The 25,865-nt window shown below is 52.0% G+C and overlaps 8 protein-coding genes across 8 annotated transcripts; 3 read left to right on the forward strand and 5 right to left on the reverse strand.

Moving 5' to 3' along the window:
• Positions 1-278: 278 nt before the first annotated feature.
• PHATRDRAFT_49201 (predicted protein) lies at positions 279-3,296 on the forward strand (the record flags this gene model as incomplete). Its single annotated transcript, XM_002183795.1, has 2 exons — positions 279-3,039; positions 3,197-3,296. The coding sequence occupies exons 1-2, from the start codon at positions 2,417-2,419 to the stop codon at positions 3,294-3,296; spliced, it is 723 nt and encodes a 240-aa protein (XP_002183831.1). The 5' UTR covers positions 279-2,416.
• A 615-nt stretch (positions 3,297-3,911) lies between these two features.
• Positions 3,912-5,242, reverse strand: PHATRDRAFT_49202 (predicted protein). Its single transcript, XM_002183912.1, has 2 exons — positions 4,483-5,242; positions 3,912-4,372 (listed from the first exon to the last, which is right to left on the reverse strand). Exons 1-2 carry the CDS (start codon positions 5,158-5,160, stop codon positions 4,367-4,369), a joined length of 684 nt encoding a protein of 227 aa, XP_002183948.1. The 5' UTR covers positions 5,161-5,242; the 3' UTR covers positions 3,912-4,366.
• Positions 5,243-7,812: 2,570 nt separating this feature from the next.
• PHATRDRAFT_15699 (predicted protein) lies at positions 7,813-8,496 on the forward strand (the record flags this gene model as incomplete). Its single annotated transcript, XM_002183796.1, has 1 exon — positions 7,813-8,496. A coding segment is annotated over one exon (684 nt), but the record flags the coding sequence as incomplete, so codon positions are not given.
• A 2,036-nt stretch (positions 8,497-10,532) lies between these two features.
• On the reverse strand, positions 10,533-11,432 carry PHATRDRAFT_15777 (predicted protein; the record flags this gene model as incomplete). The annotated part of the gene is made up of 1 exon (XM_002183913.1): positions 10,533-11,432. A coding segment is annotated over one exon (900 nt), but the record flags the coding sequence as incomplete, so codon positions are not given.
• Positions 11,433-12,890: 1,458 nt separating this feature from the next.
• On the forward strand, positions 12,891-13,962 carry PHATRDRAFT_49205 (predicted protein; the record flags this gene model as incomplete). The annotated part of the gene is made up of 3 exons (XM_002183797.1): positions 12,891-13,275; positions 13,336-13,485; positions 13,741-13,962. Exons 1-3 carry the CDS (start codon positions 12,997-12,999, stop codon positions 13,960-13,962), a joined length of 651 nt encoding a protein of 216 aa, XP_002183833.1. The 5' UTR covers positions 12,891-12,996.
• A 426-nt stretch (positions 13,963-14,388) lies between these two features.
• PHATRDRAFT_49206 (predicted protein) lies at positions 14,389-16,770 on the reverse strand (the record flags this gene model as incomplete). Its single annotated transcript, XM_002183914.1, has 1 exon — positions 14,389-16,770. The coding sequence occupies one exon, from the start codon at positions 16,768-16,770 to the stop codon at positions 14,389-14,391; it is 2,382 nt and encodes a 793-aa protein (XP_002183950.1).
• A 560-nt stretch (positions 16,771-17,330) lies between these two features.
• PHATRDRAFT_42276 (predicted protein) lies at positions 17,331-21,122 on the reverse strand (the record flags this gene model as incomplete). Its single annotated transcript, XM_002183915.1, has 1 exon — positions 17,331-21,122. One exon carries the CDS (start codon positions 21,120-21,122, stop codon positions 17,331-17,333), a length of 3,792 nt encoding a protein of 1,263 aa, XP_002183951.1.
• A 486-nt stretch (positions 21,123-21,608) lies between these two features.
• PHATRDRAFT_39864 (predicted protein) lies at positions 21,609-24,884 on the reverse strand (the record flags this gene model as incomplete). Its single annotated transcript, XM_002183916.1, has 4 exons — positions 21,609-21,908; positions 22,167-22,194; positions 22,242-23,831; positions 23,902-24,884. 4 exons carry the CDS (start codon positions 24,882-24,884, stop codon positions 21,609-21,611), a joined length of 2,901 nt encoding a protein of 966 aa, XP_002183952.1.
• Positions 24,885-25,865: the final 981 nt, after the last annotated feature.

The raw sequence follows: 25,865 nt of genomic DNA on the forward strand, positions 1-25,865 counted from the left end.
CCCAGCCAATTAATTACTTAAGAATGGAGGCAACAATGCGAACCTCTTTAGACATACCATATATCGTGGGAGAGTTGTAAGGGGTTCGGTGAGTTCTCAAGGAGCAGATGGTGGTGAGGTGCGCATGTTTAAAAGCATCCCAGTATCAATCCGTCCGAACAAGATAAAAGAAGAATGTTCCGCATTCTGCGGTGGGATTACAGTGATTTCAAATGCAACTTTACAGTGAATCGTGAGATCCAGCTCGGCAGGAAGATCATTAGGGGTTCCTGCGGTCACTGGATACTCCGGAGGACCTAGGGATCACAGTCAACCAATTACACTTACATTAACGCTGCCCCATAGGACAGAAACAACTTTGAATCTTTGTAAAACTGTATATCGACGTATAAGGATTCGTAAGATGAATCATCGACTTGTCGGCTTCGGATGGATGGCTGGATGAGCGGGAGTGTGCTGACTCTACCGTACAATGCAATCGAAAAAGTGTACCGGGGCAGGTGTTTCAAGGGTAAATGCGTAGAGGAATCCGTCGGTCGTGGTGACTGAGGGCAATCCGGTTATCCCGTTCGCTGTTGTCTGTCAGCTTTTGACTTCTGGCCCGGTGCGAGATCAGGGGAAAGGAGACTGATCGATGGGCGGCAAGGCCCAATGCAGTCTCATTCCTATCTTACAGTCAGGGCAGTTGACAGATCGTACAAAAGGTGAACTCTTCCGGGTTGTTTTGGCCCTATAAGTTGCTGTGGCGCCACGTTGGAGGCCTTAGCTTGGAAACAGAAGCTTGCCTCGCTTGTCCGATGGAAGGACGTGTCGTTTCAGTATCGGGGGAAGGGGACGCAGCCGGGCTGGACTATGTCTTTCAGGGCTTGTTCCGCTTGGCTCAAGAAGACAGCCGGATCGACAAACGAACACGACGTACACGATGGATCGAGTCATTTGTTCCGTGGATGATGTCAAAGTGCAGTAGGGACCAAGCGTGGAAGAGCATTAAGGGGTAATTTGATCGCGAAAACAGCTGGGTGAAGGAGACGGGAAACGGCATTTGGGGGTAATTTGATCGCGAAAACATCGGGGTGAAGGAGACGGGAAACGGCATCGGGGCTACGTCATGTAGTCATTGGCGAAAATGAAGGGTGGCCTTTGAGACTCTCAAGGGCGTGCGACGATGTCTTTTTCAAAAGATAGGCTCTGGGCCCTAATAAACCTTAACGGTGTAGACCAGGCTGTCACTCTATGCTTACCGAGGCCATGGTGGTTGGCAGGTTCCGTTGTTGACCGTGACCTTTCAGGAGAATCCCTAATCAGAAAATCGTGCAAGCCAAGAGACTCTCACGCTGCGACGGAGAATGCTCGCGAGCAATATTTGTACCTAGTAGTGTGATTTGTCCATACTTATGAGGAGAGCATATGTTCAAGCAGGAGTAGGTGTACTCGACTAGTACATGCTGTCATTATCCTATTGGTGAGGAAGGTAATTGTGGACGTCCAATCCGCACCCTCTCCCGTTCCCAGGTATCGCCACAGTCGTAGTGATACTATTCGGCATTGCGGGCGACACACGAGTTTGACTTCTCCCCTCCATCTGGGATATACGGACCAGACTGTACTCGCTCGACCCCCACAAAGATAATTCTTGATTTCTGTACCACAAACACTCTCCATCGGTTCATTTCAATAGCCTTCCATATAAGTTGACATCGTCGCTTACAGTTACTATTTACCACCCAACACGACCCCCGCGAACGGCAGCATCGCGGCGGTGACAGCCCAACCGACAGGGTCGTGACAGGCTTGCAACTCGCGCGTGCAAAGAATGTTGGTACGCAGCAGGCGTTCAGGGCCGAGACCTTCTCCAATGGTCATCGCGACGCAGAGGTAATATTCCAAGTGGCATTGTACTCAGACAAATCCACGGGGACGCGCAAAAAGGCGTGCAACAAGACATTGTACTTGATGCACTCGTTGGCATCACAGACGCCCCCATTGGCATCACAGACGCCCCCATGCGGGTCGGCAAGATTGAAAAAGGCCGGCGGCAACTCCGGGATCTCCCGTATTTCTACCCGGGTCGCTCACTAGAATGCTCTGGGCGATTAGGTACGGATCGGTTCCGCTCAAAAAATTGTAAACGGCGGGGCCAGAAGAAAGTTTGCGATACGATACTATTTGAAACGACCTACCAGTATCGCGCTAGCCAAATCAAAACCAATGCAGAGTCCGGCATCCACGTGATGCTCAATGGTTGTGTCAATCTCAAAACCGGCCTCCGCTTTAGCCACGGTAGATGAGTCCATATTGTTTGTGTTGTCCCCACGGAGACTGATATCTTCAGCGCCGTCACTTGGCAATTGATGTCTACTCTTTCCGGAGGATCCCATCAATATTCTTGGTGAGAGTCAACTTGATACCTAAGCGTATGCTGCTTCAAAAGCGAGAGCATTGCCACTATCAAATAGAAGTGACTATTTCCTCCGACATTTTGTTGAACGCAAGCGCCAAGCCATCTCCGACGTCCATATCGTCTACGACAATACCCATAGCTTCCCCGAGGGTAAAGAGCGTGCCTCCTTCGCTAAAGCAACGAGATAGTCTCGGATTGTCTAATTCGGGACCCTCGGCCATTGGCCCGCGTCCCGCCGCTGTATTGATCTCGAAACGAGCACCTATTGGATCTGCACCGGTACGAGGAGCGTTGCCTAGTCGCTGCAATCCTTCACCGCTTGCCGTCCTCACACCGCGTACTATTGCGATCCTCGAGGCTCCTTTTGTGAGGCCTCGATTGCTCGCTTGGCCCCTACTGCAGCCGCTGGCTCCAACGACGTTAAACAGGGCCCGACCTCCTACTCTTTTGGAACAGTTCCACCCTGATCTCCAAAATATCGGTTCCAACCTTTACATTGTGTCGGCGACGGGAGGTAGGCAAGGCAACGTTGTGTTGTGCTTTCGTCACGAGCGCCAGAAACCACCGTTCGGGCCAAGAATATTTGCAGTTCGGGAATTTGTGAAAATCTTCTATGGCAAACGTGGTGTGTGTTCACGGTACGAGTTAAATTGTATGCATTTTTCGAAACCAGGCCTTTACCGTCCAAATTCTAGACAAAGAGTTCCGATGGTTCGGCATCGGTGGCAGGAGAAACCAGCAGATACACAAGGAGAATTTAAATATAAAGTATGATGTACATGATGTATGACACAGTAAGGAACCAACGGAAGCGTCCCATCTACCGTACCTTGGTTTGCGCAGACACCCCAGGGCGACACCCCAGTGGAACGCCAAGACGGGAATCAAACACTAGGTCCCACCAGGATGAACTATCCCTCACGTACGGACCCTGCTAACGCTTAAATACAAGCGCATCGAGACGAGAGTAAGTTCGCGACACACACACGTATGTCTGTGTGTGTGTAGGTTGGAATCGCATCGACGGTCTTCCGGATGCATGCATCCGGGAAGGCGTGTCCTCCGAACGGCACAATTGTGCAGATTCGTTGGTACCACGAGTACGGGACACACCCGGAGGACTGCCGTACCTTTGCCGACGCGTCCAAACGGTACACACACACACACAGAGCCTTGGTACTCGTTTCTACTTCTGCCGCGCTGTACACGGGCGGATGGTCGTACGGACGGAGTGGGAAGGAGCAAATTTTCTTCAGGAAGCACATTCTTGGCATTCGACGAACCGAAATCAATCTACCAACTCGGGTGTGTGTGTATGGATGTGGCCCACTCTATTGCCCGGGAGGTGTATACCTACTGTTGGACGTAATAGCAGCACATGTCTGTATCTCTGTACAGTTATATAATTCTTATTCTCTACTTCGGCAACTCCCGTGAACCGACCCGGGGATCACATAGGACCACGACAAGACACATGCCGACGGAAATAAGGAGCGTCTCGCGACGCGTCTTTCACACACACAAACTCTCACTTTTTAAAGAGCGAGCGCACCGGCCACCACGGCCACGGCGAAGGGCACCGCCGCCGCGCACACGTTGGCCAACGTGGCCCCCGAACCAGGCAAAGGGGGGAGGACAATCTCGTTACGAAAGGCTTGCATCTGGAGCGTCTCCTGCAACTCGCGTGTGGGCTGGACTTTCGCACGCAACTTGCGGGCAGTACGTCCCACAGACATGACCGCGTCGCCGCTGATTTCCACAATCAAGTTGGTCGTGGCTTCATTCGCGAAAATGGCGTACACAATCACGTCCACATGAATGCACTCGTTGGCCGGGCACTCGGCATCTGCGGTGGCAATGCCGTACAAACCGGTGGCTCCATCAGCGGCGCTGCCGCCCGTAATGATCGCCTGAACAACGTCGGGGTCGGGAACGGTGGCCGTGAAGGTAAGCTCGTCGATCGAATCAATACTGGCCAAAGGAAATTGGTCCGAAACGATGCAAATCGGAACGGTAAGTCCCTGCGTCACCGTCGTAGTGAAACTAGGACAGAGTCCCGCACTCACGGTATACTCAATTACCTCGTCGGTGTCAGTACCTGGGTCCAAGGTGTCCACGGTGAAAGCGGTCGCGTTAGCAATGGTACCGTTGAGTGTGAGAGTCACTTCATACGCAGTTTCGCGGTAGTTAATGTCCGTTGCGACTGCAGGGCTTCCAACTTCCTTGGTCAGGGTAAACTTGACGCAAAAAAAGTACTTGACTATCAAATCGGTAGGAGCCCCAGTATCAGAGTAATAAGGCTGGGTAGCGGTGACGTTTTCGTCAAAGGAGATAGCAAAGGTGGATGTAGGGGACAAGATATTGCTCGTGTCGGCGGTAATACCGGATGTCAAAGCAGCATAGTTGAAATTGGACCCTCCTCTGCTGAAACAGGAAAGTTTCGGATCGGCCAACACTTCACTACCGGCTCCACTACGGGGAATGCGCCCCGATGACCCGGCAGTGAAGATATCGAAACGACCGCCGATGGGATTTTGTGCGTCACCTCCACCGTTGGCGTACGTCATCGTGAGCGTGCTAGCGGCGGTGCTGACCGCGGTAAACGTAATGGCAAAGGAGGCCTCGTCAATTTGCAGATCACGGCTGAGCTGTTCCGAAGAGTCAAAGGTCTGGACGGGAAGGGCGTCGTGGGAGCTTGCGGTGGCGGTGGCGGCCAAGAAAGCGGCCGAGGCCAGCGAGAGAAGATTCTTGAAGATCATGGTGGTGCGGAAAGAGGCGGAGGACAACCAAAAAAGCTGGTGCAATTTGCGGCGTTTTGGTTTTTATGAGAGAGAGAGTGAGTTGCAATGTTTTGGACAACGCGTTTTTGGCGTTGGATTCGGTTCGTGTTCATCGAGTTCTCGTGCCGTGGAGCATCTGGGCGTTCTCGTTCTCAGTCATGGCATTTTCGAAGCATGTCCATCAACTTGATTGTGGGGAGCTCTTATGTCTCGGCACTCCGTAATCTCACCATGCCCCTCCACATAGTGAGGATCGAACTCTGCTCTTAACAATTGATATATTTGAATAGATTGGTTGGACCACATAGATGCCTTCCGAAAGTTGAGCTTTCTGTACAATCTCGGAGAATTCGCTCGAGCAATCCAACGACAAAAAACCCTCACCAGCGACTCGGTCGTACATAGACTACAATTACTTTTTGCGGATTCCTCGGACCAACGAATTCGGATTGTTTGAAACCATGAATCGGAGTTACGACATTGGACATTCGTATGCTCAATGAGTAATATATATAAAGAGCGAAGTGTAGCATTTCTTTAATCGTTTTAACGATCGCCGCAAATGAGAACCACAAAAGCGACCCCATAGTGCACGCGTAGTGAAATAGTGATTCTTGCGAATTCCTTGACTGTGGACCAACGAATTCGGATTGTTTGAAACCATAAATTGGAGTTAGGACGTTGGAAATTCGTACTACTCACTGACTCTGAGTAATATAGATATAAAGAGAGAAGTAAGGCATTTCTCTAATTGTTTTAACGATCGCTGGAAATGAGAACTGACTGCTCCGCGCATTGTATGGTACCAAATTTTGAACAAGGAGAGTGTTATGACCAATGACTTTAATATGATCACTGGAGACTTTACATAGGAAGCCAAATAGGGCGTATAAAGCTGTAAACTCACGAGGGGAAGGTCGGTTGACGCGACCGAGTAGGGAAACTTTTGAATCGGAGCGCGTCCGCAACGATTTCACTGTCAACAAAAATTTGTCTTCAATCGTGGTGTCAATGACTGTATGAGAAGCCCAATGACCAGTAGATCTTGGAACGATGGCATCTGCCTTTCGTTTGATTGGCCTACAGAGATCCCCCCGACTAGCATCCGTCCGTTCGCTCGTTCGGAGGATCTGGGCACCCACGTGCTTTCTGGTAGATGGCGAGCGCAAGATTGATTTTTACTGTTAACCTATCCTGCAAATTCAGAATGATCAAGATCCAACCAAGCTCAAGTTTCGAGTTCTCAATTCAATGGTTGCCATCTTCTCTATCCCAGCGAGAGACGGTCACGACCCCCCTCACTGTCAAGTATATACTTATATCTAAATAGAATATCCTTGCAGATTCAAGAAGTCTTTGCTGGCTAGAGGTCTTGAAGATTGGAAAGTGTCAAATTCCACGTCACTACCGCAGCCTGTTCTTCCACTACGAGCTTACGCACTGGAATAACCGGGTGCGGTAGTGACGTGGGATCTGACGTACCGTTTGGACGGGTGCGATCGTTTGGACACTCTACCGTACTGTGTCTAGAGTTACCGTTTCAGCTCTGGAGTTACTCTACTACTAGCTAGACTCTCTTTGAGCTAGGGAAATAAGAAATAATTTTGACAGATTGTAAGGAGTAGTCAAACAAGACTTGCTTTGGCGTTAACAGTTAGCAAACAATAGCGGTAGCGAATTACTATTCACAGTCAGTACCACAATTATAATGTAAGCAACCTATCGTCCGAGTAAAAGGGGGACTAGACGGGACCATGCTTGAGGGACGAAAGACAACGAACACGGACACCAAATCATACAGTTAACAGTAGGAAAGGATCTATCTACCCATAGTATTAATCAGAAACCCTAGGCCTAGTTGCGACCGATTGTGGTTTTGGTAGTCACAGTCCACCCTCGACCGCGTCACTGTCGGACCTCGCCCGCGGGCGTTCCGCACTGCTTCCTCGCTCGACACGCCGCCACAATTTCGGAGAGAATACATGATTCGTTCGTATCGGTGGCACGACGACCTCTTTCGAAAGTCTGTTCGGTCCCGAGCGTTGCTTTCTCGAAGAGCAGCACATTGACCGACCGATAACCATGAAAGTGTGTGTCCTTTTCATGACGATTGCGGTCGCGACGGCGTACGCCTTGGCGCCCCACACACCGCCATCCATGTTTGCGGTGAGTAGGAGGCTTCGGACAAGCGCAGCGCCGTTGGCTTTCTGAGATTGTTGTTGCTGTTGCTGCTGATACCATCAATGGACTGTCTGGCCGTCGCAGCGACGGAGGGGAATTGGAACAAAGCACGCATTCGAAGGGACGAGAGTGTCTGTGAGGCGACCTTTTTCGTTTCTTGCGCTTTTGCACTCATGTTTTCTTCGTAGTCCTCCACGCTCACCGTTCTGGGTTTTCCTTTTGCCTTATTGGTGTTTCTTTTAGCTGCGTCAACGACACACTGCTTGGGTCGCACCAGCAACGGTGACTAATTGTCCGGAGGTACCGCTCGTTCTCCTGTTTTCCTCCCGCCCCGATACGGGCATGGCAGCTTCCACCGCTTCGCTGGACGACGATTCCCCGGAACCGCACCACACTATCTCCGACAGCCCGATCGAACAACCGATGGACAATCTATACAACTGGAACGCCATGATAAATACCGGTTTCATTGTTGGTGTCGTTGGGGTCTTACTCTACGAGATCACCACCATGGACGCTACCATTTCCCGGGGTTGGACCTCGGAAGAACTCGCCGCCCGTATTCCGATGGACGTGTGGGCCGGCTACTCACAGGTTTTGGAAAACTCGCCGGTAGCCACCAAGGCCGCCACTTCGGCGACCGTCTACACCATTGGCGACTTTATTGCGCAGCGTACCCAGGGTGCGGCCATGGGTGACCTGGATCGGGGCCGCATTGTCCGTTCCATGCTGGCCGGACTGATCGGACACGGACCACTCAGTCACTTTTGGTACAATGTCTGCGATCACTTTTTCGACAATGTGCTGCACTGGACCGCTTGGTGGAGTTTCTTCCCCAAAGTAGTTGTCGACCAAACCACGTGGGGTCCCATTTGGAACAATACTTACATTCTACTCCTCGGTCTGATGAAGTTGGAAAAACTCGAAACGATCTGGTCCGACATGAAGCGTACCACGGTCCCGCTCATCCTTTCCGGTCTGAAGCTGTGGCCGCTCGCACACTGCGTCACGTACGGACTGGTCCCGGTCGAAAACCGACTGCTCTGGGTGGACGCGGTCGAAATTCTGTGGGTCACCATTCTGGCCACGACCGCCGCCGAGGCGCACGCAGACGCCAAAGTCGACACCAAAAGCGAGCCCGTAGAGGAAACGACCGTGGCCGCGACGGATGCCTCCCAGAAGTAGAACGGTTGCAGAAGCCTGCATACGTACGTACTTTACGTACGTGTATTGGGAAGCCAATGGATCGTGTTTGATTGAATTGACGAAAGTGGATTTTTGGCACAGTTTGGGGAACACTACTCCTCCCCTCTAGTTGTCGTACCAAGGCACGACGCGGCAACGCATTTGTTGTGTACACTAGCGGAACAGTCGGGAAACGTGCGTCCCCCTTTTTTGGGTCCGAAAGTTATCCCGTACCGATTTTGCGTCGCCACACACGGTACGGACGCAGTGCCTCGGAAACCCATCCGGTAAAAGCAACCCTTTGGCAATATTCGCTGCTGTTACATTAGTGTATTCTTTCATTTATTCCTTTATTCATTCATAGATTGAGATTGCTGAAAGTCGTTTTAATTTGTGCGAGTGCGGCAAACGAAACTAGACTGCTCCGAGCAGTGCTTGCCAGCTGGTTGGGGGTAAATATTTTAGGATGCTGCCTACGAAACATGAAACACCAAGCAACTACTACCAAAGTGTGGAATGAGTCGATTCAAGTTTGGCAGTCTGTTTCTGACATCGCTGCCCTCTACTAGCAGTAACAGCCAAGGAACAGCATGGTAGTTAGCAGGTAGGTAGTTCTTCGCCTGTTTCAGTCCCCGAGGATGTCGTGCGGAACGAACGAATCACGGATCGTCCGCGCTTTTCGTTCTTTACAACTACAATTTACTGTCACAATCTTGTTTTCCATTTGCTCACTATCAGTCAAGATCCTACCTTTTGAGTGCTCCTCCTCCTGCTTTCTTTTTCTTTAAACTACAGCTGCTGTCTTTCCGATACCACATTGCTCTTTTCCAAGTCTTCCGAGTCGCCGATCGGCACGTTTCTAGTGAACTAGTCCTCATCGCACGTCGTCGGATGGTCCCCAATCATCGTCCCAGTCGGGGGCTCGGTCGGGGGATTCTACGACTTTCCGTTGCCGGCACGTTGTCTCTATGGATTAGTCGTATCCACGGTTTTTCCATCGACGGGCGACGTGCTCCGGGACGACATTCCCCCGTCGTCGTGGATGGAACAACCTCCATCACGCCCCACGCTGCCACCGTTACGACGACGGCGCGGCGCATGGGTTTGTACGACGAACCCTTGCCACCCCGTCCGACTCCCCGCGTAAACACTACGGACACGGGGAACGTCCTTGATAACGACGAAGAAGACGCACTCTTGTCCGGATGGACCGCCTCCGTCACTACCAGTGACGCGTCTCCGCGTCTCTTCACCTTGGACGAACAGGGCCGCGAAGTCCGGGACTTGCTACCCCGTTTGTCCCGTCGACTCGATCGGAACATTGACTGTTACTACGAACCGGGGGATCGGGTGGTACAAAATTTGGTACAAAAGACCTCCTGCCATGTACTCGACGCCTGTTGGGCGTTGGAAGCCTGTAAGGGGGATATACAGGAAGCCTGGATCCGGATTTCGACCGCCCGACGAATGAATCTGAATCAGTCGCGACAGACAATGATCCGAGACACTACCACTACCACCAACAACATCGCGGCGGATGGGTACGTGGACGAAGATTTGTACCAAGTCGAGCTGGAAGAAGAATTCGAAGAGCGCAAACAAAAGCGTATCCAAGCCGAAGCGCAACGGAAACAAGCGGACGCTCGACAGTACCGACAAGATGTTCTCTTCCAACCCGGTGAACCGGATCAACCCTGGTTGCCCAAAGCGAATCCTAAACCGGTCGATGACGAACCTTGGTTCACCGGATAAGTTTGTCCACACTTTGGACCGTATTTTTCTTCAACAGTACCTACCTACCTATCTACATACTTACCTAGTGAGATATACGTCGGCCCGGTCGTGCGCTCTGGAGCTCATCTAATGGAAAGCCATGTAAAGAAAGGATCCACAAAAAACTGATGACTATTTACTACCTTTTTCTCCCCAGAAGCGACACGCAGACTACATTTCCTGTTTCGTTTGAAAAACCCTCCGTTTCCCGGTTAGTACACCTCCACGTGCCACTGTCCGTTGGCCTTGAGTCTCCGCAGCGTCTGTGACCACACTTTCCCACGTGCCTTGGCGACGTCTTCCAAGGCTTCCAGAATCCCCGGCATCATCCCCTTGAGGCCGCAAAAGTAGATAATGGCCCCGTCCTCCAGTTTGGTCCACAACATTTCCGCCTCTTCGGACAAGACGTCCTGTACGTACAGTTTCCCACCCTGTTGGTTTTTCATTTCGCGAGAAATAGCGTAGTCCACGCGGAGCTGTCCGGGCCAGTTGGTATTGGACGGTTGCTGCATACGTTCAAATTCGTCCGCGTAGAGGAGTCCACCGGTAACGGAGACACCGAGAATGAGCCAGGCCTGTCCCTGGTACATTTGCTTGGCGACGGTATTTTCGAGAAACAAGCGACGCAAAAAGGCCCGAAAGGGGGCAATACCCGTGCCGGTAGCGACCATGATGATATCCTGCTGATTGGCCTTTTCGTTGTTGCTGTTGCCAATGTCGGGCAAGAGCATGGTCTTCCCGACGGGCCCGGCCACTTGCACAATGGTCCCGGGTACCATATCGCACAAAAAGTTGGAACAGACTCCGGCTTTGGTGGGATCCACCTTACGGGTTTGTGGATCGACGTATTCGGCTCTCCGCACACAGAGACTGACCGTGTTGCCCCGGAGGTCGTCTCCGTAGCGCGTCGATGCGATGCTGTACAAACGCGGTTTGTGCGGTCGACCGGTTTGCGGATTGGTTCCGGGCGGAATGACGGAGAGCGACTGTCCTTCGACGTAGTGCAAGCCCTTCGGGAGCGACATGATAATGTGTTGGACGTCCCCGGGTGCATCGTCCGCGATGAGTCTCCGCCGGGAAAGCACTTTGGCCGGAACCGGTGCGGCGGGTTTGGCAAAGGCGTCGGGGACGCCAATATCTTCCAGCCAATGCTGCGATTCTTGCAAGACGGGGAGAGGATTGGGGGTCGCCGGAATCAGCGTCTTGGGGACCGTCGCGTCCGCGTCGACGCGGACTCGTTGGGGAGCATCCGCATCCGCAACCACAACATCAACGACCGGGAGGGGCGGGACGCGTTCTCCGGTATACCGATAAATGTAGCCTTGTTGTATGCGTTCGTGTACAGAAATACCGAGTTTGCCTTGGACGGCTGGATCAAAGAGACGACAATCACCGGGAGGAAGCAAGGCAACCCCGGCACCGGCGCGGGTAATCCGTCGTTGGGCCCGGGCAATGCGTTCCTCGCGACTGTCGTCGGCGAACGTGACGATGGAGGCGTCGCGGATTCGGTCCGTCGTCGCGGACGTCGGACGCCCGGAATTGGCTTTCGACGGAACCCAGGCGTATACGCCCTCGGTTCCGTCCCCACGGAAGCCTCCGCACAGCAAGCTTAGCCACAGGGTCGTGTGCGGGAACGACCGTACGAAATTCATGCCGAACGAAATTCGAATGACCCACGAACCAATCAATCAATCGACTAGTCAATCAATCGAACTCACACACTCACACAGACTCGGAGATATATGCAAGGGTAATTGTTGTGTATGTACACACGTTCACGCGAGTAGTGTCGTAAGAAACAATGAGACTGTGTGTGATAGTATAGTGGTGTCGTTAGAACAGGAACAAAAAGCCTTGGTGACTGTGAGAGAAAGGGTTCCAGCCACTGCACGACGTACGAAAGAGCCTCCCACACGGGTTTTACTGACGGCTCTGCAAGTGCGTGTAGAGACACATGTTTGTGTATGTTGGAATGAAAGTATTTGTATATATAGGTATGCTGTGTGGGCTTTTGAGTTGTCGGTTGGCGAGTCTGAACCCTGTCCCGGACCTAGTATATCCCGGGGGATAGGTAGGTAGTACCTATCGTCCTTAGGAGAGCTACTAGCTAGAGAGAGGTAGAGAATCGGTCCGCGAGGTCAAGTTCCAAATTCGGAATCTGCTTGTCGACGTCACGTTCTGACGTCATTCATCGAGAGTCCGCCAGAGTTCCGTCGCAGAAGTCCCCAGCGTTCGTGGTGGAAAGAGACCGCACACGCGCTCGCAACGAACGAATAGGAAACAAAAGTGACACTCCGTAGTTGCCTTCCAATGCTAACATGTCCATAAACTGGTATTGAAATATATAGGTCCGAATGCCGCAACGAGAGTCCGGATGTGACGTGAACCCGCATCAGGGACTCGTGGCGAGCCCCGCTCTAGAGTAGCGACCCGAACGTCGCCCTACTTATATACCTATATATACTCTCACTACCTAGCTGTCTCTCGTAGTAGTCGACGAAAACAAGGTATAGCGGGGGTAGGGTGTGTGGGAAGGGGAGAACCCCACCCAAACGCACAAATTTTGTCGGGTGGATATCCCTACGGAACGGACTCGTTGGTACCTTACCTACCTAGCAACCTACCTACCTGCCTCGTCCCAATCCCTCGCGATTCCCAACACTACCAACCACGACCATGACCGCACCCGACGAGTACGACCACGACGATGACGACGATCATCCTTCCGTCGGTGACGGCAATTCGATTAACGATGACGACCCGGAAGACGTCAAGGCACGCAAACGCAAGGAACGCTTGGAACAAAACCGCATTTCCGCGAGGGAATCGCGCAAACGCAAAAAAACCATGATTGAAGAATTGCAGCGGACGGTCATTACGTTGAGTCGGGAAAATAAGGAACTCAACGAACGCAACGAACAATTGCGACGGCAACTCATGGAAATTGGCACCAAGGTACGTGTCGTGCGTGAGTCCAAAATTCGTCAATTGTCCCAAACAATGAGCATGACGTAGTACGGATCGGATGCGGTGGATGGAAACGATACGGCTAGCTCTAGAGTCGTGCTACTAGTAGTAGTTATAGCGGGGGACGTCGAGGCGCTCGCCGGTGCCGCGTCACGCACCAACGGGTTCCCTGGCACGCCACGGATCGCGTCTATGAACGTGTGACTTTTTTTGTTTTCGCTCCTTCGGAACCATTTGATGCATTCCCAGAAAGCAAATCTGGCCCTCGTCACGGGATTCTGTACAGCTCTATGTACATATGTACAAACGCTTACACACACACAAACACGCACACACCATTGCACTTTTATTCCCGCGAACTCACCACACCGTACTACACCAATCACTACGAACTCACTCGACTTTGTTACTTTTTCTCTCTCTCTCCACAACACTTCTCCTTCCACACCCCAGTATCCCAACGTGGTTCCCTTGCAAGCGATTGTGGGTCAAGCCGCCGCCCACGCGCCGTCCCAGGATGCGGCAGCGGCCGCCGCCGCGGCCCAGGCTCCCGCTCTGCAACCACCGCCGGGACAGGCGCCCGTCGGACTCGGGAACTTTAATCCCATGGCCTGGTTTCCGGGAGGCGCCAATACCGGGGCTCCCGCCGGGGGCAACGGGCAAACTAATATGTAACCACAATCAAACACGAGACGCGGGTGTGTGTATATGTACATGTGCGAACAAGGGAAGGGTGGCCCGTGGAGAATACCGATCATACCAAACGCAAGGAAGTCACATGAACAGTAGGTATATATTGGTAACAATGCAAATCTCAATAGGCCAACGTATTCATTACCAGTGTTATGTATATCCTGCTGTATCCGACGCATCCTTGTTCCGTGACATCTAGTTGTGCCCGCAGGAGCAACCAAACAAACTGCCGAATCCTTTAAAATTAGGAGTACAACCGTTCCCCTATCGATTCGTCGGTATGGTATGCTGGGACTGGGAGAAGTAGGTAAAAGTCCCTCACCTTGTTCCAAAAACACAGAACGGCTCTCGTTCGAAAATATAGTTCACCAAAGCCTATGCTGACTTTCACTCTTGGCTCCACACCTTTCAACGCAGTAAACGGTCGTGTTGGTTTTGAATCATACGCAACCATGCCAAGGTGTGTTCCGTTGAGATTCCGTTTCGATCCTTGCGCTGTTCCTGTACTTGCTGTACGAGAGCTACGAGGCGCCCATGGATCGCGTCACACTCGGCAGCGGAAAACGGTGGTGAGCCAAAATCCAACAGGGTCAAATATCGGTGTACCGAAACCAACACTTCCGCCAACACGATCGTGCCGTCGGAATTACCTGCGGATTCGGCACCATTGGCCGCTAGCTCACGGAGCAACAATTCCTGGACGCAACGCAAATGATGCACCATTTCCGCATGCACCGCGGTGACCGGTCGCAAGTCGCGAGCCCGAAGATTGTAGAGAAATCTCGCTACCAGTCGGGTGCCGTAGGTGGCCATGATCAGTGCGGGAATGGCGGCTAAAATTTGGAAATGAATCCGGTTGCCCTGCAACAAAACGTCAATGGTATCCAGTGCCGAAAGCATTCCCACTTTAAGCTGCTGCACTTGCACAAGCATGAGACGAGCGAACCTGCCTTGTACAACGTTAGCAAGTAAGCTGCTTTGAAAAGCACCCTCGTATTCTTCTGTAGCTGCTTGGAGAGCAGCTTGCCGACCTTTTGGATTGCCGTCGCCGAAACCGATGTCCCGCAGCATATGATCTAAGGACTTTTCTTCCATTTCCAGTCCAAAAGCAGAAAAGATACCCGGGGATTTGTTCATGATGTCATCGTATATTCCTTTGAACGGTATCCAGACGCGCTGCTTTCCTATTTCTACAGCTTTGTGGAAGCCCTTGGTAGCCTCGTCACGCACCAATGGCCAGTATGGTTTCCATCGACGATGTAAGAAATGGGCGAAACTAATCCTGGCTAGACTCGACGGGAGCTGGTACCGATTCAGCTGCCACATATTGTCGATCAATGCCATACCGCCGAATCCCCTCACACCTCCTTCTCCAACTCGTTTCCAAGATCCGATGTTGTCCACGTATGAAAGTATTTCGTGCCATTGAGGGGCGTCAGATATCTGCAGCTCTTCCTTTTCTGGCCACCACTGCTTTTCGAGTTCTTGGAATCTTATTGAAGAACAGGCCCCGTTTGTGTAAGTACTGTCTTCTAGTGCTTCACGAATGCACTCACAAAGTGTACTTCTTGCTTTTTTAAGCCATGATTGCATCGCCAGTGCATCATATGTACTATCGGCCGAAAGCAACTGTGCTGCCTTTTCTCCATCCAGCCTCGAACTTTGAACATGGTGGGCAAAGCTTTTCACATAGTCGTTTATTCGTTGAAGTCCTCTACTCCAACTTTCATACGACAAAAGACAGGATGCTAAATCGTTCCAAGAAAATTTCAGAGTAACGCAAGCCGATCCAGCGTCGACGGAATCGCGTACAGCGTTCAAGATAGATGATTCATTGCACTCGGGATTTCGCTCTAGAAGAATGGCGACAAACTTTTCGAGCCGCCGAATTTCCGTTTTGTATGCAGCCTTGCTACTAGTATACCGATACCTGGCAAAAGCTGTACCGTTTCCAAGCCAGTGGCTGGCCCACTGCTGCAACTGTGATTGCTGCGTTCCCTTCACTCGATGCTCCCAGTAGTCGCGTTGGCGAGCCAGCTGCGAGCATTTCTCCAGAGTACGGTCTCTACCCACACGAATCAAGGCATCCACGAGGCGGACCTGGGCGGTAAGACACGCACTTTCGACAAGCATGAATTGCTCCCCAATCTCATCACTATTACTGACAAGAATGTCCCTTCCCACCGACACGTTCGCTTCCACGGATTCCTGCAAGGAGAGCCACGTATTCTGTAAACGAAGCATTGGTACGATCGCGGCTTTTATGAATTGGTCTCGATCTGTGCGAGGTGAGTGGTATACCTCTAAAGCACTTGCCACATCCCTGGCTATGTCGTCGAAAGTGGGTGACGGCTCGATTTTTAACTTGCTCGTCTCGTAGTCATCGTCATCGTCTGTGGACTGAGATGCTTCTTCCAGCGACCATACCGTTGGATCTTTGTAAGGCAGTGGCGTCGAATCCCTATTTGATGTTCCTTTCACTATATGACGCATTCTCTGAAACGCGGCAACTAAAAGCTGACTGCGCACACGCTCAATCCCTCCAAACAGAACATAAGACTGATCATCAAGATCCAGCGTAAATGCTCGTCCACAATGTCGCCGCCGGAATGTAAGTCTGCGATCATCTGCTGTGTCTTCGCCATTCTGAGTTAGTTGTTGCCGGCGACGGTATCTTTTGATCCAGTGATAGAAGGTACCAAGGGTGACGACACCAATAGGAGGCTTGTAGAAAAGTGCTCCGACAATTCCATCCACAAAGCATTGCAGAGAACTCTTTGCGTTCTCCATGATCACGGATATCTCTTGCTAAAAGAGTGGCGCGACTTATTGCGTAACAATCAGCAAGCACCAAGTCAATATACAATGATCAAGGCACACGTTATACCCTTAATATCGCCCACCTTTCGGCCGATTTGTGAATTGAAAATCCCTGCTTACTGATTGAAGTTCCAAAGAGAAAACCTATGCTCTGAAACGATGCATGACAAGGTTGGTCTTTCCCCCTGGCTAGAGAAGTATGCCCATGCTAGCACGGATAGCAAGTCGATAGAAAGGAATTTGTCGTTCTCACAGTGCGTCTACTTACTACTTACAATATACCTGTAATGACATCGTTTGTCAAGATAAGCCGACGAATGATCAAGGCAAATTAAGGACTAATCCTTGACCTTACTGTAGTCCTTCTTCGATTTACTAGATTTTATTTTGCTTGTGCTCCCGGTGAGTTAATGTAAGAAAAGACTCCATTCCATATCGCGCTTTCTATCCAGCCTTAGGTAGTAAGCAATTGACAAAATCCCGGAAAAAGAATTGTAGGAAAAAGAGGTATCATGTGGACCCCCATTGATTTACGAAGGACTCTTCTTTTCCTCCGGAAAGGCTCCGTAGCCTCCACCTCCCGGCGTTTCAATGCGCAAACGCTCTCCCGTATTGATCGAGCTACTGCATCGACCACCCATATTCACAGTAATACCATCCTTGCGGACTAATAGATTTTTTCCACACGCACCATCCTCTCCGCCAGCCATACCATATGGATGCAAAGTTCGACGCTCACTGAGAATGCTCATCGTCAACGGTCGTAATGGTTCCAACTCCCGAACGACCCCGTCACCTCCCTGATGCCGCCCACGACCGCCACTACCACGGCGAAGCGAAAACTCCTGGAGCAAAACTGGGTAGCGGCGTTCTAAAATTTCGGGGTCGGTAATTCGTGTGTTGGTACAATGCGTGTGAACGCCCGATGGACCGTCCCATGAGGGTCCCGCACCAACTCCACCAGCAATAGTTTCATAGTAGCCAAACTCCTTGTCGCCAAAGGTCAAGTTATTCATACACCCCTGGCTCGCTGCGCAGGCTTGGAAAGCTTTTAGGACGACATCCACCACACGTTGACTTGTAAGAACATTGCCTCCAACCACACCAGCATCTGACGATGGATTTAGCAAACAATTTTGTGGAATAATGAACGTGATGGGAGCTAAGCACCCTTGATTTAGTGGAATATCTTCCGCGACCAATGAACGCAATGAGTAAATGACGGCACTGTAAGTGACAGCCGGAGGAGCATTGTGGTTTCCCAACACTTGCGGGCCTGTCCCGGTAAAATCGAAGGTTGCTGAACCAGTATTTGGGTCGATATCGATAGTTAGTTCAATTGGCGACCCGTCGTCCATGAAATCGATCGCGTGCGCCCGATTACCATGCTCCTTGCAAAAGTCCCGAAGCATTCTGCGCACCAAAATTTCTGCGTTCTTTTGGATAAAATGCATGTACGCTTCAACGTGATGCAGCCCGTGCTCTTGCACGAGTTCCGTCAGTAAACGGATTCCTGAATTGTTGGCAGCTACTTGAGCACGTAGATCACTCATGTTATCCCGCAAGTTGCGCGTTCCTGAGTTGCCCGGTAATTTTCCAGGGGACTGTAAAATTTCCGTTATGCCCTCTTCCTGAAATTTGCCATCGCGAACCAGCTTAAAGGCGATAATCATGGCACCTTCGTCTTCGAGCTTGTTGGAATGGGGTGGCATCGACCCAGGAGCGATACCTCCAATGTCGGCATGGTGACCGCGACTAGCCACGAAGAAGATTATTTTACCTTCGTGAAAGACTGGCGTGATAACCGTAATATCAGGCAAATGAGAGCCCCCCGCCAGCTGTGGATGGTTCGACACCAGCACCTCCCCCTCCTTGATGCTTTCCCGACCTTCACTGTTCCAATACTCTACTTGGAAACTCACAGCTCGTTCCATAGCTCCCAAGTGGACCGGAATATGAGGAGCATTCGCCACCAGTCCACCATTTTTGGTAAACAGTGCGCACGAGAAGTCGAGCCGTTCCTTCATGTTGACCGAAATAGCTGTGCGCTGGAGTGTTCGTCCCATTTGCTCGGCGATCCCCATGAAGCGGTGCGCAAAGATCGAAAGTTGAACCGGATCTTCCTTAATTTGGGCCTCGCTGGATTCTTCCTCAACGACTTGCTCGTGGCAGTTACCGACCGTAATTTCTAGGTCACCCGTAGCAGTCACAAGCGCTTCACACGCGATTTCCAGTACAACAATGGAAATAGGCTGTACAATAATACTAGGGCCTTTTACGGCATGACCCGGCAACAGGTCTTCGGCTTTGTAAACAGGCACGTCTTCCCAACCGTGTTCGAAATAGGCTTTGGTGGTATCAATCGGTGTTGGCGCGCCGATATTTTCCGGAGATGGCCATTGTGGCGGAGTGGCTCCGGGGACGACGGCCCGTACGCGGTAGTCGTCAATCAAAATGTCCCGGCCTTGCAAGACGAACCCAAATTCGCGCATGTACAGGGCCCGGAAGGAGTCATCCAGTGTCGCGTCGGCTGTTTCTTGAATCATAATTGCGTTGTCCGTTCCTTCGTAACGCATATTGACAAATCGTTCCGTCACAATTTCGGAAGCGTCGTAGCCCTGTACCGTCAACATACTCTGGGCCTTCTCCGCCAAGGCTTGCAATCGGGTTTGACCCGATTCGGAAATGCCTCCGTGATACGTCTCGGCAGTAGGTTCTTGCTCTTCGTGGACGGCATCGGCTAGGCTCAATCCGTACGCCGACAAGATGCCACCGAAGCGGTGGACAAAGACTCGTTTCATACCGAGCGCTTTGGCCATGGCGCAAGCGTGCTGCGGCCCGGCTCCACCAAAACAGGCCAACGTGTGGGTGGTAATATCGAAACCCTTCATTTGCGTCAAATTTCGAATTGGACGACACATGGCTTCGTTGGCTACCTGTAGGAAGCCAAAGGCTAGTTCTTCGGCTGATCGGCCCTGCGCTTCTGGCAATTTGGTCAGTTCCTCAAACGCCGCGCGCGCACCGTCCACGTCGAGTGGTTCGTCCTCGTTGGGGCCAAAAATGGATGGAAAGTACCGGGGAACAACCCTACCCAGCACAACGTTGGCGTCCGTAACGGCCAGGTACCCATTCTTGCGGTAACACACGGGACCGGGATGAGCCCGGGAACTTTCCGGTCCGACCACGAACATGCCACGTTTCAGAAACAAGCGACTGCCGCCTCCGGCGGCCACGGTATGAATGTCGAGCTGCGGGGCTTGAATAGCGACGCCGGCTGTGACGGTTTCCAACACGTGTTCCCACGCATTGTCGTAACGGGAGACGTCCGTGGATGTGCCGCCCATATCAAAGCCGATTACGGGAAAGCCGGGCTTGTAACTCGTCTTGGCGTAGCCCACGACGCCACCTGCGGGACCGGAGAGAATGGCCTGGTGACCTCCAAAGGAGTGCACCGGTGCGAGGCCCCCGTCAGACTTCATAAAGGTGAGGGGCACGTTGGCGAGATTCGCGTCAAAGCCTTTCTGAAAGGAGAGTAGATAGGTAGTAATTTTGGGAGTCAGGTAGGCTGCTGCGCAGGTGGTGTGTCCCCGACTGACGAGTTTCACCATGGGCATGACGCGGTGTGAGAGGGAAATCTGTTCGAAGCCGCCGACACTCTCGGCCAGTGCCCCAATCATGTCTTCGTGGGCGCCGTAGACGTAGGCGTGCATGAGACAGACGGCAATCGCTGTAATTCCGTCGGCCTTGAGTGACTCGAGCACGGCACGAACGGCTGTGAGATTGGGTTCCCGTACCACGTATACGGTTTCTCCGGTGACGCCCTCGTGCGCCGTGTAGCGGTCGCGGTACTCGTCGGGTGTAAATTGTGCGAGGACGAGACGTTCGTCAATGGCGACGGTTTTTTCGTACAAGAGAGAGGGTTTCGCACACGAAAGATCAAAAATGTTGGGCCGCGCCTGGTTGCCAATTTCCAACAAATCCTCAAATCCCTTGGTAGTCAACAAGGCCATGCGGGCTCCGTCTCGTTCCAACAACGCGTTGGTAGCAACGGTGGTGCCCATACGGATGGAACCAATCTGGGACGTTTCGACCGGAATCCCGCGATTGTACAATCGTTCGGTATCGAATTCCGCCAAGACTTGACGAATTCCTTCCGTGGGAGCATCTTGGTAGTGAGAAGGGTCTTCCGAAAGCAGTTTGCGGACAATTTCGTCACCATTCGGCAACCGGCAGTGAATGTCCGTAAAGGTACCACCGCGATCGATCGCGAAATGGAACTTGCCGTCGCCCGGAATGATCGTGGTGGCACTCGTGGACGTCATTTCCATTCGGAGACTGCGATTCCGGACCAACGATGCCGAAGTATCCTTCCAACGATGGCAAGAAAATGCGGGTGATACTCGAGCGAAACGCGCGTGGTTAGGAGGAGCAATCAATGGACGAAAGGCTTGGACGTAAGCGATCGACAGAGACGGTAGAAAAACTGCAGTTGTCAACAATAAAGACGACAAACAGAGAGGGGAGCAGACTTTCTTAGAATTGCAATGGCTCGACTTGCGTCGGTAGAGCATGTAAGTATTGTATAGCACTAGACTGGTTTGTGTGCTTCACCCAACAACACTAATGACAATGAGGAGTCGATTGCCCCACAGGTCAATCAGATCGAATATGTGCGGTTCCTCTCGCAAACAATAGGTCTCCCTATTTTGATAGATCGATCGATCGATCGACCGACTACCTTGGCCAGGCAGACTGTAATAGCAGACAGGAGAGGAGGGAGTCTGAATATAGGTGCAGTATTCGCACAGTCAATAGGGGTGTTTGTTGTCACAGTCAGCCGACGGGGAAAACGAGTTGTTAGTGACAAACAAGAGCGAGCGACCTCGACAAATCGCACACAGCAACGTGACGACGCCGAGAGGTCGCAAAAGCGAAAAGAGCCCGTGAACACGAGGACCGACAAGTTCCATGATTCGCGAGAACTTGGAACAGATCGGATCGTACACGGCCATCAACGATCCTCCATCCAGCGCGAGAGGAAACAGCGTTGCTTTCTGGGACTGCCAGTCACGCACCGACAGAGAAATCCTTGGTACCTTCCCCGTTCGCTAGTAATAGAGTTATTGAACTATTATAGTTACAATAGCTACTATACCAGTAGTGAGAGAGCAATCAACTACCTATTCCTGGAGCGACGGGTAAACAATTGCGAGGTGAGTGTTCCTGATGAGGAAAGGCACCAGTCTCCAAGGATAACTACCGCTTTATCGGTATGAGCGTCGAGACATTCGGAGCCATCCCAGACAAAAAAAAAGAGCGTGTGAAATTTACAACGTTTCCGATGATCCAGGTCTCCACCAATGCACCGTGCCACTTCCAAAAAGATCTATATTCCTGGCATACACAGTTCACGTGCATGTATCTATGATTAGATGACTCACGTCGATCGCTTGGTCCGTTTCGTATTCCTTCCAATATTTGTTGGTCGAACACTTTTGCTAGTAGAAGCGCTACGTTTGCCACCACCGGTTGGCTTCGGACCCACTGGAACTGTGATCCGCGGACCTTGTATGGTCCGACGGGACCCTACTCCCGTACCCGTCTGCGGTGGCATAAGAACGCTCGCGCCGTTCTTTACTGCACCGCCGGCCAAAGCGAGCGACACTTTATGGTCTTGGACGCTGACAATGTCGATCCCGATTCCTTGTCCAATCAGGAGCGTGTCCAACGCGACACGATTCGCCATCATTTGCGAAATGTGCAACAAGCCATCGTGGGGTCCACCAAAATCGACAAAGGCACCAAAATCGGCCAAATTTCGAACCGTCCCTTGGACGTTGCGGACCGGACACGCCGCTTGCAAGGCCGCTAGATCGTGGGCCAGCCCCGCCGGTAATCGTGCGCAGTTGGAGCCGTCCCACCGCGGAGACGCACCACGACGGCTCCCGGTATCATTGCCTTGGCGCAATCGAGGATCTACGTTTATTAACGAATCCACCAGGTTTTCCAACACGGAAAGCATGCGTTCCGGACTAACGCCAAATTGCGTCGACCCAGCGTTCAGTACATCCTTCCAGCAGGACTTCCATTCGGCGCGCGGTGGGAGGTTCGTCGGTACCGTCAACAGATCCCACGACAATGTTTGTAGTAGCCATCGTGCAGTGTCGTAGGACTCCGGATGTACCAGGGTTCCATCCAACGGTTCTGGTCCGTCGACAATCCGCAAGAAGCCGGCACAGGCTTGGAATGTTTTCGGACCCAAACCGGTTACCCTCGACAGCAAATCCTGCCTCGTTGCCAAAGGCCGCGCTGCCATGATGGCATCGGCTAGTTTGGCCAATCCCGGTACCTTGCGCAAAATTTCGACCCGACAGGTATTCACGTCCACGCCAACGGCGGCAGCGGCATCTACACTGGTCCGATGCAGTACATCGTCCAAATCAGCGGGCGGTACGTCATGCTGGTACATACCCAATCCCAAACTAGCTGGCGGGACCTTGATGAGCTCGTGCAATGGATTCTGCCACCGTCGACCAATCGAAACGGCCGCAATGGCGGAAGGGGGATCATTCGGAAATTCCTCTCGTGCCGCTTCCGTCACACTCCACACACTGGCACCAGCTTCGTGGACTACTTGAATATCCAATTCTAATTTCTCAGTAGCAACAGCGGCGGCTTCCCGTAACAAATCACGTGCTTCGTGTGTACCGTGGCCGTTCCCTAATGTGACCACCACAGTATTCGATTGCGTCGCATCGGCAACGTCTCGTAGCAACGTACTCATCGTTCGCACACCAGTCGTTCGGGCATTGCCCAAGTACTTGACTGTCGTCAACGGTTGTAGCGCAACATGCCCATTAACGTCCAGGACAGCGCATTTCAATCCTGCTTGAAATCCTGGATCAACACTGAGTAGATACAGTGGTGGAGAAGCTCGAGAGCTGGCGTTATTCCCACTACTACCGCCGCCGCGACTCGCAGGCGGCGCCAAGAGTGCACGCGAGGTGTTCTCGGCAAATACTTGCCCGGGCCTGAGCTTGGGGCAGACAAGTTTTCGACCACAATCGAGTCAATAGTTTTCGGCGCAACGTACGCGTATACGCTTCGTGCACGGCCTCGTCCAAGAGATTGGCTGGGAGGGCGTCACCGTGGCGGGGCCATCGGCGCCGCACGGCGTATCGCATACAGGCTTCAATTTTGGATCCGTCCACTTCGTACGACAATTGCAGTAGTTTTTGTTCGACTCCCCGGCGAATTGCCAGTATCTGATGATCCCGTAACCGGGACAATGGGGCAGTAAAGTCGTGGTATACAACGTACTTTTGGTCGGCCGCGGGGTCGTTTGACGGCGAAGCTGGTGGTTTCGTCCTTATTTTGGCATGTTTCCACAATTCGTTTTGAACGGTTTCCACTACTGATGGTTCGTTGGCGATAAGCTTGGTGCTCAAGACGTGCAAAACGGCGTCTTTCGGATGCTGCTTCAAAATACGATGAATCGAAAATGAATCTTGATCGCCGTGCCAAAAGGCGTCCAATTGGGGAATTAGTTCGGGATGGTCGTTTTGGATACGATCCAGCACGGAACCTTTCGACGGGGGCTTATAAGGAGCGTACCAATCTTCCAATTCCGCCTTGGACGTACTGGTTTGCACTTTACTGATCCAGGCTTCGTTTTCGGCGTTGCCTTTGCCGTCGTGTGCCACCGCCGCGGCTCGGAGCACTTTCGCTCGTACACTCTGGAGACTAGCGTGTCGGGAAGACAAGGTTTGTAGCAAGTGTACTTGCCGTGTGGTCAACGGATTGACCAAGTCCACCCGGTACCGACAGACGAACGGGACAGCGGAAGCGTCCGTCAAAAGAGGCAGCGTGCGTGCCGCGGCTCGTGCGATGACTACCCGAAGCGCGGACGAGTCGTCGAGTGTGGATCCCGAAGGTGTCGGCGTCCCGGACTCGGCTTGCAGCAATTGTGGTGTCCACGCTTGTGCCAGCAGAGTTGGTTCCACAGTCGCGGTGGCTATATCATGCATTGACGACGTTGCGTACAGTGGAGTCCGACTAGTTGCGGTGTGACTCGCTGCTTTCATGGTTCCAAGATTGCAGCGATTGGTGCAGCGAGATATTGGACGAAACGACGAAGAGCACAAACAGCTTAAGCCCCAAAAAGCTGTTCTCATTGTGCCGCCGCTTTCATCGGCCGAATTGTGAGTGTGCCCGTAGGCAAGTCTAACGGAGAACTTGAGACGGTCCGATCATGGTGGTGTGCGGGTGTCGTGAGCCGTTGGTCGATGCCGATTCCCGTGAATTCATGAATGAGTCCAATCCCATGACGGATCATTGTTCTCGTGACCTACTCGTCGGGGCCGGTGTGAGCGTCTCCTGCTACAGTAACATTCGAACAAACAAAAAAGCCAGCTGTACCTAGAGCAATTCTGAAAACGGGCCTCGGCAAAAGATTCGGTACGCCCTATATGGCGCCATACGACTACGGCCGATGCGATGGATAACGACTACATCCAATCTCTGCATTCATTCTTCCTCCCCCACAATAATGACTGTTTAAATGAATAGGTGGGAACAATGAACTTGTATCTTCGAAATTACCATAGGGCAACGCACGGGTTATAATCTTTCGTTTGTTGGTCCAATCTTGTAATTCTTTTTTCTAAAGATCTACCACAAAACTGGAGCAATTCTCTAGTCATGTCGAGTGATTTTCCACGGCAGCGGTCCTTGAAACTGGCGCGGATACGTATGCGTCACGGCTGCCTACGTGGAAGCAATGTCGTATAAGATCGAACTTCCGTCTCTTGCTGACTGTGAGAGAAAAGTTTTGAAATGGATTGCGCCAGGTCGGCTCCCTCACATCCGTCGTGAAACTCCACATTGTAGTTATCATGGCCTGATACTACACAAACTTTGTTATTCCCAACGGTAAGGAGAATTCGGAAAAACGTTCCGTTAGTCGATTAGATTTTTCCTGCTTCGTAAGCATCAAACCATTGAAACCTGTTGATCCCAAAAGGCGTTCAGGAATCTGTTCCTTGAGAACTAGGATTCGTTGTTTT

The sequence above is a fragment of the Phaeodactylum tricornutum genome, chromosome 21, assembly GCF_000150955.2.
Source record: "Phaeodactylum tricornutum CCAP 1055/1 chromosome 21, whole genome shotgun sequence".
NCBI classification, from domain to species: domain Eukaryota; phylum Bacillariophyta; class Bacillariophyceae; order Surirellales; family Neidiaceae; genus Phaeodactylum; species Phaeodactylum tricornutum.